We start from the raw sequence: 13,124 nt of genomic DNA on the forward strand, positions 1-13,124 counted from the left end.
TGAAGGAAAAGAAGGCGTAGCCATAGTATTCAACACAAAATACAAGGCTAATCTTCTTGAATGGAAGTCAGTCTCAAGTAGAGTAATGTGGGCAAATATGAGAGTGGGGAACTGGACAATGAGACTTATTTGTGCCTATGGTCCCACAGAAGGTTCTACTAAGGTAGAAGTGGAGGAATTTTTTGACGCTTTAGAAAACGCAACTGACATAATGAAAAAGGAAAAGTTGGTGCTTGTTGGGGATCTAAATAGCAGAGTAGGAAATGATTGTGAGACATACAAAAATATTTTGGGAAAATTTGGAGAAAAGAGCAAAGCTAATAATAATGGCAAATATCTGTTGGATTTCTGCTCTGGACATGGACTGGTTATTACTAACACCATGTTCCAACATAAAAATGTGCACAAATTCACATGGAGAGAAGAGGCTAGGAATAAGAAAAGTCTCATTAACTATGTTATTGTTGATAGTGATGTTTTCTCCCTGGTGTAGGACACCAGAGTGTACAGAGGATTTGAAATTGGAAGTGATCACTATTTAGTCTTGAGCAGGATAAAATTGAATTTCATATTGAAAAGAATAACATGTAAGAAAGTTTTAAAGCGAATAAAAGTTGAGCAGCTCTCAGATGTAAACTGTAGACTAAAATACAGAAAGATTATTGAAAAGTAAATGAAAGAGTTTGAGAACAGGAATCAAACCTTGGAGATTCAGTGGCAAACTCTGAAGAAAACATTGATTCTGCCAGAGAGGCATGTGGTGAGGTTGTGTGCAAGGATAAAAAAATCAGAACTCCCTGGTGGACACAGGAAGTTAAAGAGGCAGTGAAGGAAAAGAAGAAAGCATATCAAAAGTTCCTGGCAAATAAGTCAGCTTTTACTCTTACAGAATACAGAGACAAATGTAAGAAAGCTAAACAGTGTGTAAAACTAGCTAAACAAAAGTCATGGGAGGACTTTGGCAAGAATATAGAAAATAAATATCAAGAAGGTGGCAAAATATTCTGGAGGGTGTTGAAGAAGCTTAGGAATGGAGGAAAAAGAGTTCTGTAAAATAAGTTAGAGATGATAAAGGTGACATGAAAACAGGAGAAAAAGATATCCTTGAAGTATGGAGTAATTACTTTAAAAAAACTGCTAAATGAAACAAGCAGTGATGACAGCACAGTGATAAAAAACACTGACCAGGCATGCAGTCAGGAATACATATCCATACTTGAAGTAGAAAAAGCCATCAAAGGCTTGAAATTTGGAAAGGATGCAGGAGTAGATGATATTCGACCAGAAATGCTGAAGTATGGTGGTAGAAAAGTCTTACAGTGGCTGCACTGCATAGTTCAGAAAGCCTGGACAGAGGGATGAATTCCCGATGATTGGAGTAGAGCTCTCACAGTACAAATATATAAAAAGGGAAATAAAACTGAATGTGAGAATTACAGAGGTATTTCCCTACTGAGTGTTCCTGGCAAGATCTATCCAAGTATACTTGAGAAACGGTTGAGAAGAATTGTGGAAGAAAAGCTTGGTGAAGAACAAGCTGGATTCAGTCCAAATAGAGGCTGTCAGGATCAGATCTTCACTTTACGACAAATAGTCGAGAAAGCATGGGAATATAACAAAGATCTCTTTTTAAGTTTTGTCGATTTGGAAAAGGCATATGACAAGGTGCCAAGAGAGAAGTTATTCAATATGCTACAGTTATATGATGTCAATGAGACATTATGTCAAGCAATACTTAGTCTTTATTTGAGTTGTATGTCAGCAGTTAGAATTGAAGGAAGTACAGGAAGATGGTTTAATGTTAAATCTGGTGTGAGACAGGGATGTACATTATCCTCTCTGTTATTCATTATCTATATGGATCACATTATGAAGGAAAGTGGTATTAAACCTGATATCAAAATTGGAGATGTTAATGTCATATCTTTGCTTTATGCGGATGATGTTATACTTCTAAATAAATCCGGTAGAAGTCTGCAAGATTCTCTGACTAAATTGAATAGCTGTTGTAATAGATATGGTATGAAGGTCAGCAATAAAAAGACAAAGACAAAGAAAATAGGCAGAATCATTGAAAATGTCAACTGTGTTGTGAATGGAGAACCTGTGGAACAAGTAAAACATTTCAGCTATTTAGGCACGATTTTTACTGAAGACGGTAAATTAAATATAGAAATAGACAACAGAATCAGCAAAGCTGGTATGGTGGGAAGTCAATTGAATAAATTCATATGGAATAAGAGAGAAATTAGTCGGAACACTAAATTAGCTGTATACAAGACAGTGTTCAAACCAGTTTTAACTTATGGATCTGAGAGCTGGGTCAGAAGTAAAACACTTGACCAAAGACTAGAGTCCACAGATATGAGAGTCCTGAGAAAGATTATAGGCGTGAACAGATGGCATCAATGGCAGTATCATATTAAAAACGAGGATATTAGGAAAGAACTTGACATTGTCAGCATCCAGGAATGCATTAGCAGAGCTAATCTCAGGTGGTATGGTCACTTAAATAGAATGGGAGAGGAAAGATTAGCAAAACAAGTGTTCTCTGCCAGGTTGGCAGGAAAACAACCCAGAGGAAGACCAAGATATAGGTGGATTGATACGGTACAAAGTGCCTTAGACGATAGAAATATAAGATCTGATAATGTTGGAGTCTTGACAAGTAACAGACTGATTTGGAGGAAAATTGTAGATAGGAAGTTAGTAATGATGTAAATTTTTCATGTAGTACTGTCATATCCTGCACACCCCTTGAGGGTACATGGCAGGAATTTGATGATGATGATGATGTAGTAATAAAATTCAACACCCAGGTAACAGAAGAAAAAGAATAAGGAGAGCAGGGTATCATAAGGGGGTAAAATGCCCAAGGGATAATGACAGACATGAGTCACAATGCAAATCACACCCAAAAGAGTCCACAGGTCAGGCTGATGGCATTCCCTGCTCAAAATTAAAAGACAAATCTAAGTATTGTCTGACCCAGAGAATACAGAAACGGATTAAAGAAAAAATTTTTCATGGCTTAAAAAGTTTTCATGAAGGGGCCTTTGTAAAAGTCTATGTAGCTTAGAAATACCAAAGCGCTTTACATCGATTTTTACTAAGGTCAAGTCTCATGAGAACTGTTACAAAAATAACCTTCTTTGTCTCTATGTATTTTATGTTAAATATTAATGTAAATAACCCTATGGGAATTGATTGTATTTACCATTTTAATTAAAGTTTTTAGAATGTCAAAAACAAAAGCAATGCATTATACAAAGTTGCCATCAGAACTTTGTATAATAGCTATGTATTAAGAGCACAAGAAAAGTTTTTTACAATTAAGTGTGAGAAAGTTGTTTGTAAGCTCTGCACATGAACACCTTCAAAGCTAGTATCAAAGAGGTCTGCTAGTTTCAGAGAAGTTTCCTCTGCCTGACAAGACAAGGAAAAAAGAGCGCACGGAGAAGAAAAAAGAACGGGCCGGCCTTAACAAAAGGAACAAGGAGAACTGTCGATTTCTTTGGGGTTTACAACCCTTGGTGCAAGGAGGTCCTGAGAACACGAAAATAAAAGGGGACTGAGCTGAACATCATGAGGAGAGTCCAGGTCCAGTTGCTGACAGAGGAGACACGAGATCCAGTTACCGAGAGAGCAGAGGTGAAGCGCTGTTTGGGAGAACAGCCGATGCGATGCCAAATGCCGGTCGAATGTCCTAGTGCTGCAGGAAGTCAACCGAAGCCAAAAGTCGCAGAACGATCTTCAAGCCAGAATGATGAAACTTGAGCACCTGAACCTGAACTTTTGAGCAATGGAAAGATTGCAGTTCAAGACCCGCTGATTTTTCGACAAAGCACCCCCTGAAACAAGACTCTCCAGACGGAAACCTAAGGCCTGAGATGAGAGAAAAACCATAGAGACTTTGATGCAGGACTTTTGGAAGGTGTCGTGACAAAGAGCCTCTGTAAGTGTATTATTACTTCCTTTAATGTATATTCTTCTTGTAATTTAGGAGATATGTCTTAGATGGACTGATAAGAAATAGCAATAAGAAATATCTATAAGAGTCTTCTGATTTGTTGTTAACTGGAATATAAATTGTAAGATAACTCACCATAGCTAGCTAATCTCTTTATGAGTAATTTAGTCTCGTCAATTTGATTTTTTTAGCAGCAGAGAAGTAACAGAGTAATTATATATATTGTATAGTCATTTAATATTGAAAAGGGAAAGTTTGTTTCTTTATATCAGTGAGTCTTAACCTTTTTAGTGATCGGCACCCTCTTGAATCTAAAAATAAGTTCTCACACCCCCCTTGAAAAATGTGTTTCTATTTCTTTATTTAGGAAATTACATGTATTGCAAGATAATTTATTTATTGAAAAATAAACACATACATTTACATATATATACATACATGCGTCAAACCACCTCGTTAACGTTCATACTCAGAGTATGCGAACACGTGCTCGTATCAACCAGTTTCTTACTGTACTACATGTGCTAGTAAGTGCGATGCGCTTAGGCAAAGGTGGGGGGGGATAGGAGTGGGGGTCCCAAAAGTCAACGTAGCGTTCGCGTTTCTCGCAGGCGGTAGTTTCCATCGAAAATTTAGAAACTTCTCTCGCACCCCCAGGGGTGCACACACCCCAGGTTAAGAACCACTGCTTTATACCAAAAGTACAAAGGATAGGTAGAGAAAGAAACCTCCCTATCGCTTATTTAATGTACTTTGTTTTTTTTATGTAAATAAATGTGTTTTAATTATATATCAATAGAGTGTCACCTGATTGTTTTACAATGCACTGTTCCTAAAAAAAAAAAAAATTATCTGACTCGTGAGCGGGAAACCAAGTGAGATAGCCGAAGCGTATAGTTAAGTGCAAATAGACCATGACTGTTTGTGTAAAGTTTTACTGAAGGAATTTGTGTTAGAGAAAGAGAGAGAGAGAAATCAACTGGCTGCATTACTGAGTTTTATGCCAGTTAAAAGATATTAGTATCGCAGTATCAATAAAAAATAAATTTTCTAGTATCCATAGGCATAAGACTCATAGTGCGAAAGGTAGATAAACATAGTACGCAATAGTATAAGCAAGAAAGGTTACGAGAGAGAAAGCATACACTGCTAATTAGAATAACAGTATTTCAAAGGCGCAGTAACCAAGTAGGCTTTATAAATAGCAAGAAATAATAGCAGTAAAGTTTACAGTAGCACTGTGCGCTATGTTACATACACCAAGTTGATAGACCTTGGTAAAGTAAGCATTTATTATCTGAACTACTTCATCTGCTTCTGATACTAGGGTACCATAAGCATTCACAATGAATGCTTCATTCTTTCTTTTACTTGCAGTAAAGCAATCAAATTCTTTCGGGATGTCTTCGGCCTATGTAGCCAATTTCTTTTCATACTCCAACTTAGTTTTCCATACAATACTCATAACTTTTTGGGTCTTAACTTTATATATTTCATCACTCCTCTCATTCTTCTCTTAAACATCTTTTCAAAGCTTGCCATGCATTACTGATATCCTTCCAATTCAACAAATAACATGGAACCATAGATAGTGTTCTCCTGAATATCATAATTTCCAGATTTGTAGTTCAGCATATATAACCTGTCCTGATTGGAACATCCATATAGTTGGCTAGTTCCCAGATCAGTACAGCATGATCACTATCACCAACTCTTGACAAAATTGCTTCATCCTTAACTGAGACACCTTCTGAAGCTATGATCTAATGTTTTTTGTCCTCAAGTTGCTTGAGTAAATTGTCATGCAACAGCTTAATAAATTCTCCTTCATTCTTATCACGAGTTTTCTCTACTATCCAATCGATATTCTGATAATTTAAATCTCCCATAATAATTACTTGGTTAGTACTCATCAGGGTAATTTGGCGATGTATTTCTTCATCCCCCAGTAAATGAATAACTAGGTCTGTAGCAATACCTCACTAAAAATTATATATTAAACTCATCTCTCAATAAACTCAATCTCTGTTTATATTTAGTTATAAACAGAGGCCATCAAGCCTACTACAGACAGACAGGAAGAACTGTGGACATCCACCTCAGTGAACACAAAAAATATATCCAACACTTTTCGCTATGGCAAGTCGGGTCTGGCAGACTATGCTTTGGATATCCCCTGCACACAGGATCAATTGGAAAGAAACAAAAGTAATGCACCGAAGCTTCTACAAGTCAGAGAGGTTGTTCCTGGAATCAACAGAAGCCTTAAAACATACTCCAAACCTTAACAAGTATGGCTGTATAAATCTATCAAAGATTTGGGGAACAGTCATCCTAAGACCAAATTAATATTCATTACTTTTATTTTATTTTATTTTCTCAAACTTTCTAAGACTATCATTTGGACTACTATTTCAAAACTTTGAACTTTTTTTTCTTTTTTTTTTAACCAGATGGCGCCATATTAGGACTTTAGTCTTATGTTGCACGCTGCAATTACTTATACTAGCCCCACTGTTACAACGGATTGTAGTTGTCTTGCATTTGTAACAAACTTTGTGTTGTGTGCTCTGAAGATGCTGGATATAATACCAGCAAAATAATAGCTTTTAAGTTAATAAATAGTTATTTTCTTATCCATCTGTGTTCATATCATACTGTGAAATCTATTACAACATAATGAAATAGCATTCTTTGTAACTGAAACATATATTGCAATATTTAATATTATTGCTGTTGATAATACATACTATAAACAATAATAATAATAAATTGGTGTTGATATTTTTAAGCTGAATAGAGATGATTTTTTCAACAGTTAGCTACAATAACTTAAGAACTTGTCGATGAATGTGTCCGCGCGGTTAGCCTAGTGGCTATGCGCTTCGCAACCATATGCCTGGGGAAGGAGTGTCCTAGGTTCGATTCCCGTCGGTGACGTGAGGAGCTGAAGGATCTTCCTCAGCCATAGCCAAGTTAGCCAGTCTTGGGCGTGGACAGCAGGGTTTTTTCCCCAGTTCATTCTGGGGTTTTTATCCCGCAAAGCAGGCAAACTGGCCTTGAGAACTCAACACTACAGGCCATAGGATACACGGGGGCATAAGGCTGACCACCTTATCCTGTAAACGGAGTGAGGTCCGATGATCACTGGACCCTTGACACCGCAAGGTAAAAGAGGGTATAAGGAAGATGATGATGATGATGATGAATAATAATGCAAGGGGATTAAAAGACTCACTTGCTAGAGAAGAAAATAAATAAACAAACATACTATTGTTTACCTATAGCTTACCTTCATTTTTGATGCTTTACTACCACTCCTAACTACTCCCTCTTCAAAAGATAATTCATGCTCTCTAATAACAGCTCTGCTATCTTTATCACCTATGTATGTTACAATATAAAAATCAGGAGCCCATATTTCAAATTCTCTCTCCCAGTTTATTATTGTTGATAATGGTGCGCTTACAAGAAATGGACCTCGACAATGACCCTAAAGAAAGAAATATGTTAACAGAACTGAATACTTTTGGTGCAACAAAAGTTCAGCTTACGTAGATTAACCAACACTTTTATTAGTGAAACTAAAATAATTTAAAAGCAATATTATGCTTGAAATTTTCATATTATTAGTATATGGAAGCAGTCATTTTAAGGGTTAAATAAAAGCAACTGAATAGTAACAACAATCTGATGATTCACTATAATAAAACAGCAATAATAAAAGCTTCCACAATTTTTATTAATGTAGTAAAAGTAAATTAATGTTTTATTTTAATTAAAATTCTGTATCTACAAATGATTTTGTAAAATATAGGATTGTATAACAATTGTTATACAATCCTATATTTTACAAATTATAATTGTAAAAAACCTAAAATTGTTATACAAACCCAAAAGTTGTATAACAATTTCAGTTCCTCCTTAAAATATCCATTATTATAAGTCTAAGGCACTCATAAAGTTTAAATAACAAAGTATTATATCAGTCATTCAGATTAGTTTTAGAAGAACAGATTTTATAAATAATGAGGAATGACACAGTCATTACTTTCATGAGACAGTAAAAATTAATTAGATGGTAAGGATTTTCATGCCTGATGTGAGACCGCCAACATGCTTATATGAAGCAGTCTGAAAAGAATACCATGTTTGATCATTTGAGTAAGGTTCCCAACAGAATCCAACAAATGTTTGTCTGTTGAACGTTTATCTGTTCATTTGAGATTGCTCCTAAAATTAATTTATTTTTCAATCAATAGAAATGAACTGTTTATAAGACTGTACATTATAATATTACTGAAACCAGATAAAATAACAGAAAACATAAACATTCATAATTTTCTGGATGTATCTTTAAGGAACACTATCGAATAGCAGATTGAAAAGTGGAGATTCCAAATTGGATAGCCTTTGATGGGGAGATATCAGATCAGATTTCACAAAATCATATTTGTGAAATCTGTCTTTTTTGCAAAATGCATCATGTAAGATGTCAACTGAGGTTCTGGTAGGAAAAGATCTGATTTTAATGGCTGTAAGTATTGATGTATGTTTGTATTAATGCTTCGAATGTTGGTGAAATGAATGGAAGTATTTTTATTATTTGTTCCAATTTTTCTTTTATTATATTTTTCATATTTTTAAATTTATTTTGTTATTTTTTATGGGAGATTTTGTTTGTATCTGCAGTTAAAACTCTAGTGTTTTTATGATCAACTTTCATGTGTAAGGGACTTGAGTATGTAACTCACACACTAGTCATGACAGACCGCTCAGACTAAGATGGTAAGAAAAAAAATTATATTTAACTACTTTTTACATAGCTTCTGACCCAATGTCCTCACCTTCCCATATTCTGTTAAGAGATATCTACTAGATAATAAACAAATTAGAATGGGCTAGTGATTTCGGATAAAGGTTCTCCTGTTTTTATCAAGTAACTAACTAGAGTAAACAGCGAGTATTCAGGTAGTGAAACATTAATTGCAATAAGACTTGACAAGTAACAGCTTAATTTAATAGGAATATGCTGAGAGGAAGCTAATAATAATGCTAACTGAATTGTGTAGCACTAACAATACTATCTGATGATGATGATATTTTTTTTGTCTATTATTTGGTTTTCTCAGTGCCACAGTACTACTGTAGCAGTTAACTAACAGGTTCGTAGTATGCATCTTGCAGTTATTTATTAACATAAATTTACCCAGTACTATGGATATAACATGATATAATATGTAATTATCTCTTAGCAGGTATATAAATTCTATTTCCAGAATTCCTGCCATGTAATCTTTCTTCCTCTCATCTATGTTTCCATAGTTGAAACTCCCCTGATAATTACCTGACTAACACTCACTGTGCTAATTTGCTGATGCATGTCTTCCACATTATTCCTAGCATCCCCATGGCCTATAGCAACAAGCACCCATACATTTTGTCCTCTTGGCCTCACTCTCACACACACCAGATTGCCTCAAATGATCTACCACCACCTACCAGTTGCCCCCCCCCCTTTTTTTTTACTGCAATTCATCTCTATTGTCAGCACCGCTCTCTCTCCCTCCCTTCCCCATCTTATCTTCTCTATCTTCCCTGAAAATAATGAACCCCTCACATTCTATTCCTGTAACTACATCATCTGTCAGCCAAGTTTTGCTAATGCCTATAACTTTTGACATGGTTGTATTAACCAATGTCCAAAACTCTTCCCTCTTATTTCTGATGCTTCTGGCATTAGTATATATAAATTGTAGCATCGCATCCCCCCTTAAGCCCCAACCACCTTTGCACTCTGTGATGACTACCCTATTTGATACTGTTGCTGGTGAGACTACATTCCATATTTTTTGGTCATTCTGCACTCACTCACCTCATGGGTGCCTACACACACACACACACACACACACACACACACACACACACACACACACACACACACACACACACACACACACCAATAGCTTTAGTTTTCCTGATTTGCACTTCAACATTCTTAGTGAATAGAGCTCTTTTTATATTTTTTCTATGCACCTAACTTGAATCCATTTATGTGTAGTCTATCAGCATTGTATAAGTCCTTCCCTCCAAAAAAATCCAGTCATAGATGTACAAATTCTACAGCATTGCACAATCTGTGTGCTGATTCATATATTTCGTATATATTTAGAAAAGAGAATGTAAAGTTGATTATATGATACATAAATCCAATAGTATGCCATTTACAATACTTTTAATGAAAGTAATTGTTAGATAATATCAAACAAGCCAGAAAAGGTATTTGAAATAATATAATAACAACATAAAAATTAAAAGAAGATAAGAAATGCAAAAAATTAAAATAAAACAGTGTTTTTAAAATTTCAGAACAAAATGTACAAAATAAATAAATGCTGGCGCTGGCACACAGTTTAGCTTGAAGAGAAAAACAATTTGGTCTTTGAGATAGGAAAGAAAATTTTTGTGCCACACAGAGTAAACTATAGTACATAACTGGGCTCTCGACTTTTAGATAAGAGAGGCCCTAATCAGGGGTGTTATCCATTAATCCTATGTGTTACGGGCTGAGCAAAGTTTAAAATATAAACATTGTCTACTCTTTGCTAGAATAAATCTATATAAAACTAGAAAGAGTTAAAAATGAAATACAGGCATGTAGTTTAGTCAAAATCAGAAATACTCTAACATAAAAAAAGCAACTTTAATACATGAATAATCCCAGTAACAAAAGTTAATAAGGGAAGAGTATAATGTATATTAATAGTGCAGTACATTGCACAATCATACAGATAAAAAGTGAGCACACTGATGCAAAAGCAAAGTTTAGTTCATCAAGGCAGATTTAAATATATGAGTGACATTCTGCTATTACAGATCGCGAGAGAAGGAGGGGGGAAGTTAGCAAGCAAGCAAGCACAGTTCTGTATTGTAAAGAATTCTGAGGTACCCAACTTTGAACCTTTATATATCTTTCACTTTAACATAGAACAGATAAAAAGTTTCTACGTGCTTTGGCACAGAAAATGAATGATTATGTTCATATCTTGCAACTGTGAAAAAAAAAATCTAATAACCCATATCATGTCTAAGTGATCTTGAGACTATAATACTATATTATTAAAAGAGAGATTGATTTTAATACTCAGTTATAATGCAGTAAAGAGAAAGTGAGACTTGTGAAAGAACTCAGCACCTTTCATGTCAGGCACAAACAAACCTAAATGGAACAGCTTTATTTTTTTCACTCCAAAAGAAACAAAGAAAATTTGATTTATAGAGTTGTTCAATGTAGAAAAGAGATTTTTTATACCTTATAAAAAAATTCAGCTACAAATGACTTTGTCTTAACTATAGCAAACAGTGAGATGGGATCAGATGACTGTTGATATGCCAGATTTCAATTTTTGGAATGCATATGTAATTATTTTGAAATGTTTTAGTCAATATTGCATATTTTATGAACAAAATTTATTATTTTCATATTCTGTGAATTCAAAGGATATTCATACAGTACTTAGTTTCTCGATAATGGCAAACCTCTAAAACAAAGTAGTAATAATCATCATCATCATCAATTTCCTGATATGTAGCCTCAAAAGGTGTTCAAGGCTACTATGACAGCATTACATGATTAAATTTATATTATTATTAATTTCCTATCCACAAATTTCCTCCAAATTAGTCAATTACTTCTCAGACTCCAATATTGTCATATCTAACATTTTGTGCTTCTAAGGCACCTTTGACTGAATCAATCCCCCATAGACCTTAAGTCTAGGCCTTCCTCTGGGTCTCTTTCTTGTCATCTTGGCATTAAACACTTGTTTTGCTAATCTTTCCTCCCCCATTCTGTTGAAGTGGCCATAACACCTTAAGTTAGTTCTGCTTATACACATTCTTGAATGCTAACAATGTCAAGTTCCTTTCTAATATCTTCATTTTTAATATGATTCTGCCATTGATGCCATCTGTTTACTCATTTAATTTTTCTTAGAACCCTCATATCTGTGGTCTACAGTCTTGAGATACATAACTCAAAACAAGTGTGAATTTGCCAAACACCAAACTGCTAGTGTGGTGTTTTAACAAATTTCTCTCTTATTCCATACACTTTTATTCACCATACCAGCTCTAGTTTTTCTGTTGTCTATTTCCAGATTTAACTTGTCATCTTCACTAAAAACTGTTAACCAAACAGCTGAAATATTTTAATTTATCTATAGCTCTTGCAGCAGCAAATGAAAGCTTAGGAAAGACCAAAAAATTCAATAAAAGAAAAAAACTGAAGATCTGGGATGATACAATCAAAGAAATAATCAAAAAGAAAAAAGAAGCCTATCACAAATGGTTAAGCAGTAAAAGATTAGAAGATGAAATAGAATATAAAAGAATAAGAGCCATAGCTAAAAGAGAAGTCAGAAAAAGACATAGAGAATCATGGAATAAATTTGTTTCTAATTTAGAACATGATTTATATAAAATAAGACCCAATGTATATAAGATTTTGAAACACCTAAATGCAGATACCAAAGAAAACATAAAATTAAACACTGAATTGAAATTAGAAGAATTTCTAAATTACTACACAGAACTGTGGACAGACAGATATTTTAAAAAAGACAACTGGCAAACAATTAACGAAAATGAAAAGGAAATAACTGAAGAAGAATTAGAAATCAGCCTGAAAGAAACAAGAAACGGAAAATCACCTGGAGAAGATAAGCTAGGTTCAGAACTATATAAATACGCAGGAACAAGATTCAAAGAAAGACTCTTATTATTTTTAAATAAAATTTACTCAACTGGTATCCCCCCAATAGAATGGAAAAAAGCAATTGTGATTCCTATCTTTAAGAAAGGTAATAGAGATGACCCTAAAAACTATAGAGGTATCAGTATACTAAATTCCTGTTACAAAATATATAGCAGAATCTTAAATAACAAACTAATGAAATATTCCGAAAACTTTATTCTAGAAGTACAGAATGGATTTAGAAAAGGACGATCATGTATAGACCCAGCCTTTTGACTAAAATTAATAATAGAGAAAAGAAGAGAATATAATTTAGAAACACATATTGCATTTATTGACTTTGAAAAAGCATTTGACAAAGTTAAAAGAAACATATTATTTAACATATTAAAAGAAAGA

General features: G+C 34.3%; 1 protein-coding gene across 4 annotated transcripts in view; it reads right to left on the reverse strand.

Annotated features, from left to right (window-relative positions):
• The window catches only part of Mi-2 (chromodomain-helicase-DNA-binding protein Mi-2 homolog), a 692,327-nt gene that overhangs the window by 376,008 nt on the left and 303,195 nt on the right, over positions 1–13,124 (reverse strand). For all 4 annotated transcript variants that reach the window (XM_090390662.1, XM_090390660.1, XM_090390659.1 and 1 more), the window contains one exon: positions 7,263–7,463. In XM_090390662.1, coding sequence (XP_090246788.1) covers positions 7,263–7,463 — 201 coding nt within the window. The remainder of the gene's footprint in view (positions 1–7,262; positions 7,464–13,124) is intronic.

This window comes from Typopeltis vanoorti, chromosome 3 (genome assembly GCF_054136105.1).
Source record: "Typopeltis vanoorti isolate ZY-2024b chromosome 3, IOZ_Tvanoo_1.0, whole genome shotgun sequence".
NCBI lineage: Eukaryota > Metazoa > Arthropoda > Arachnida > Uropygi > Thelyphonidae > Typopeltis > Typopeltis vanoorti.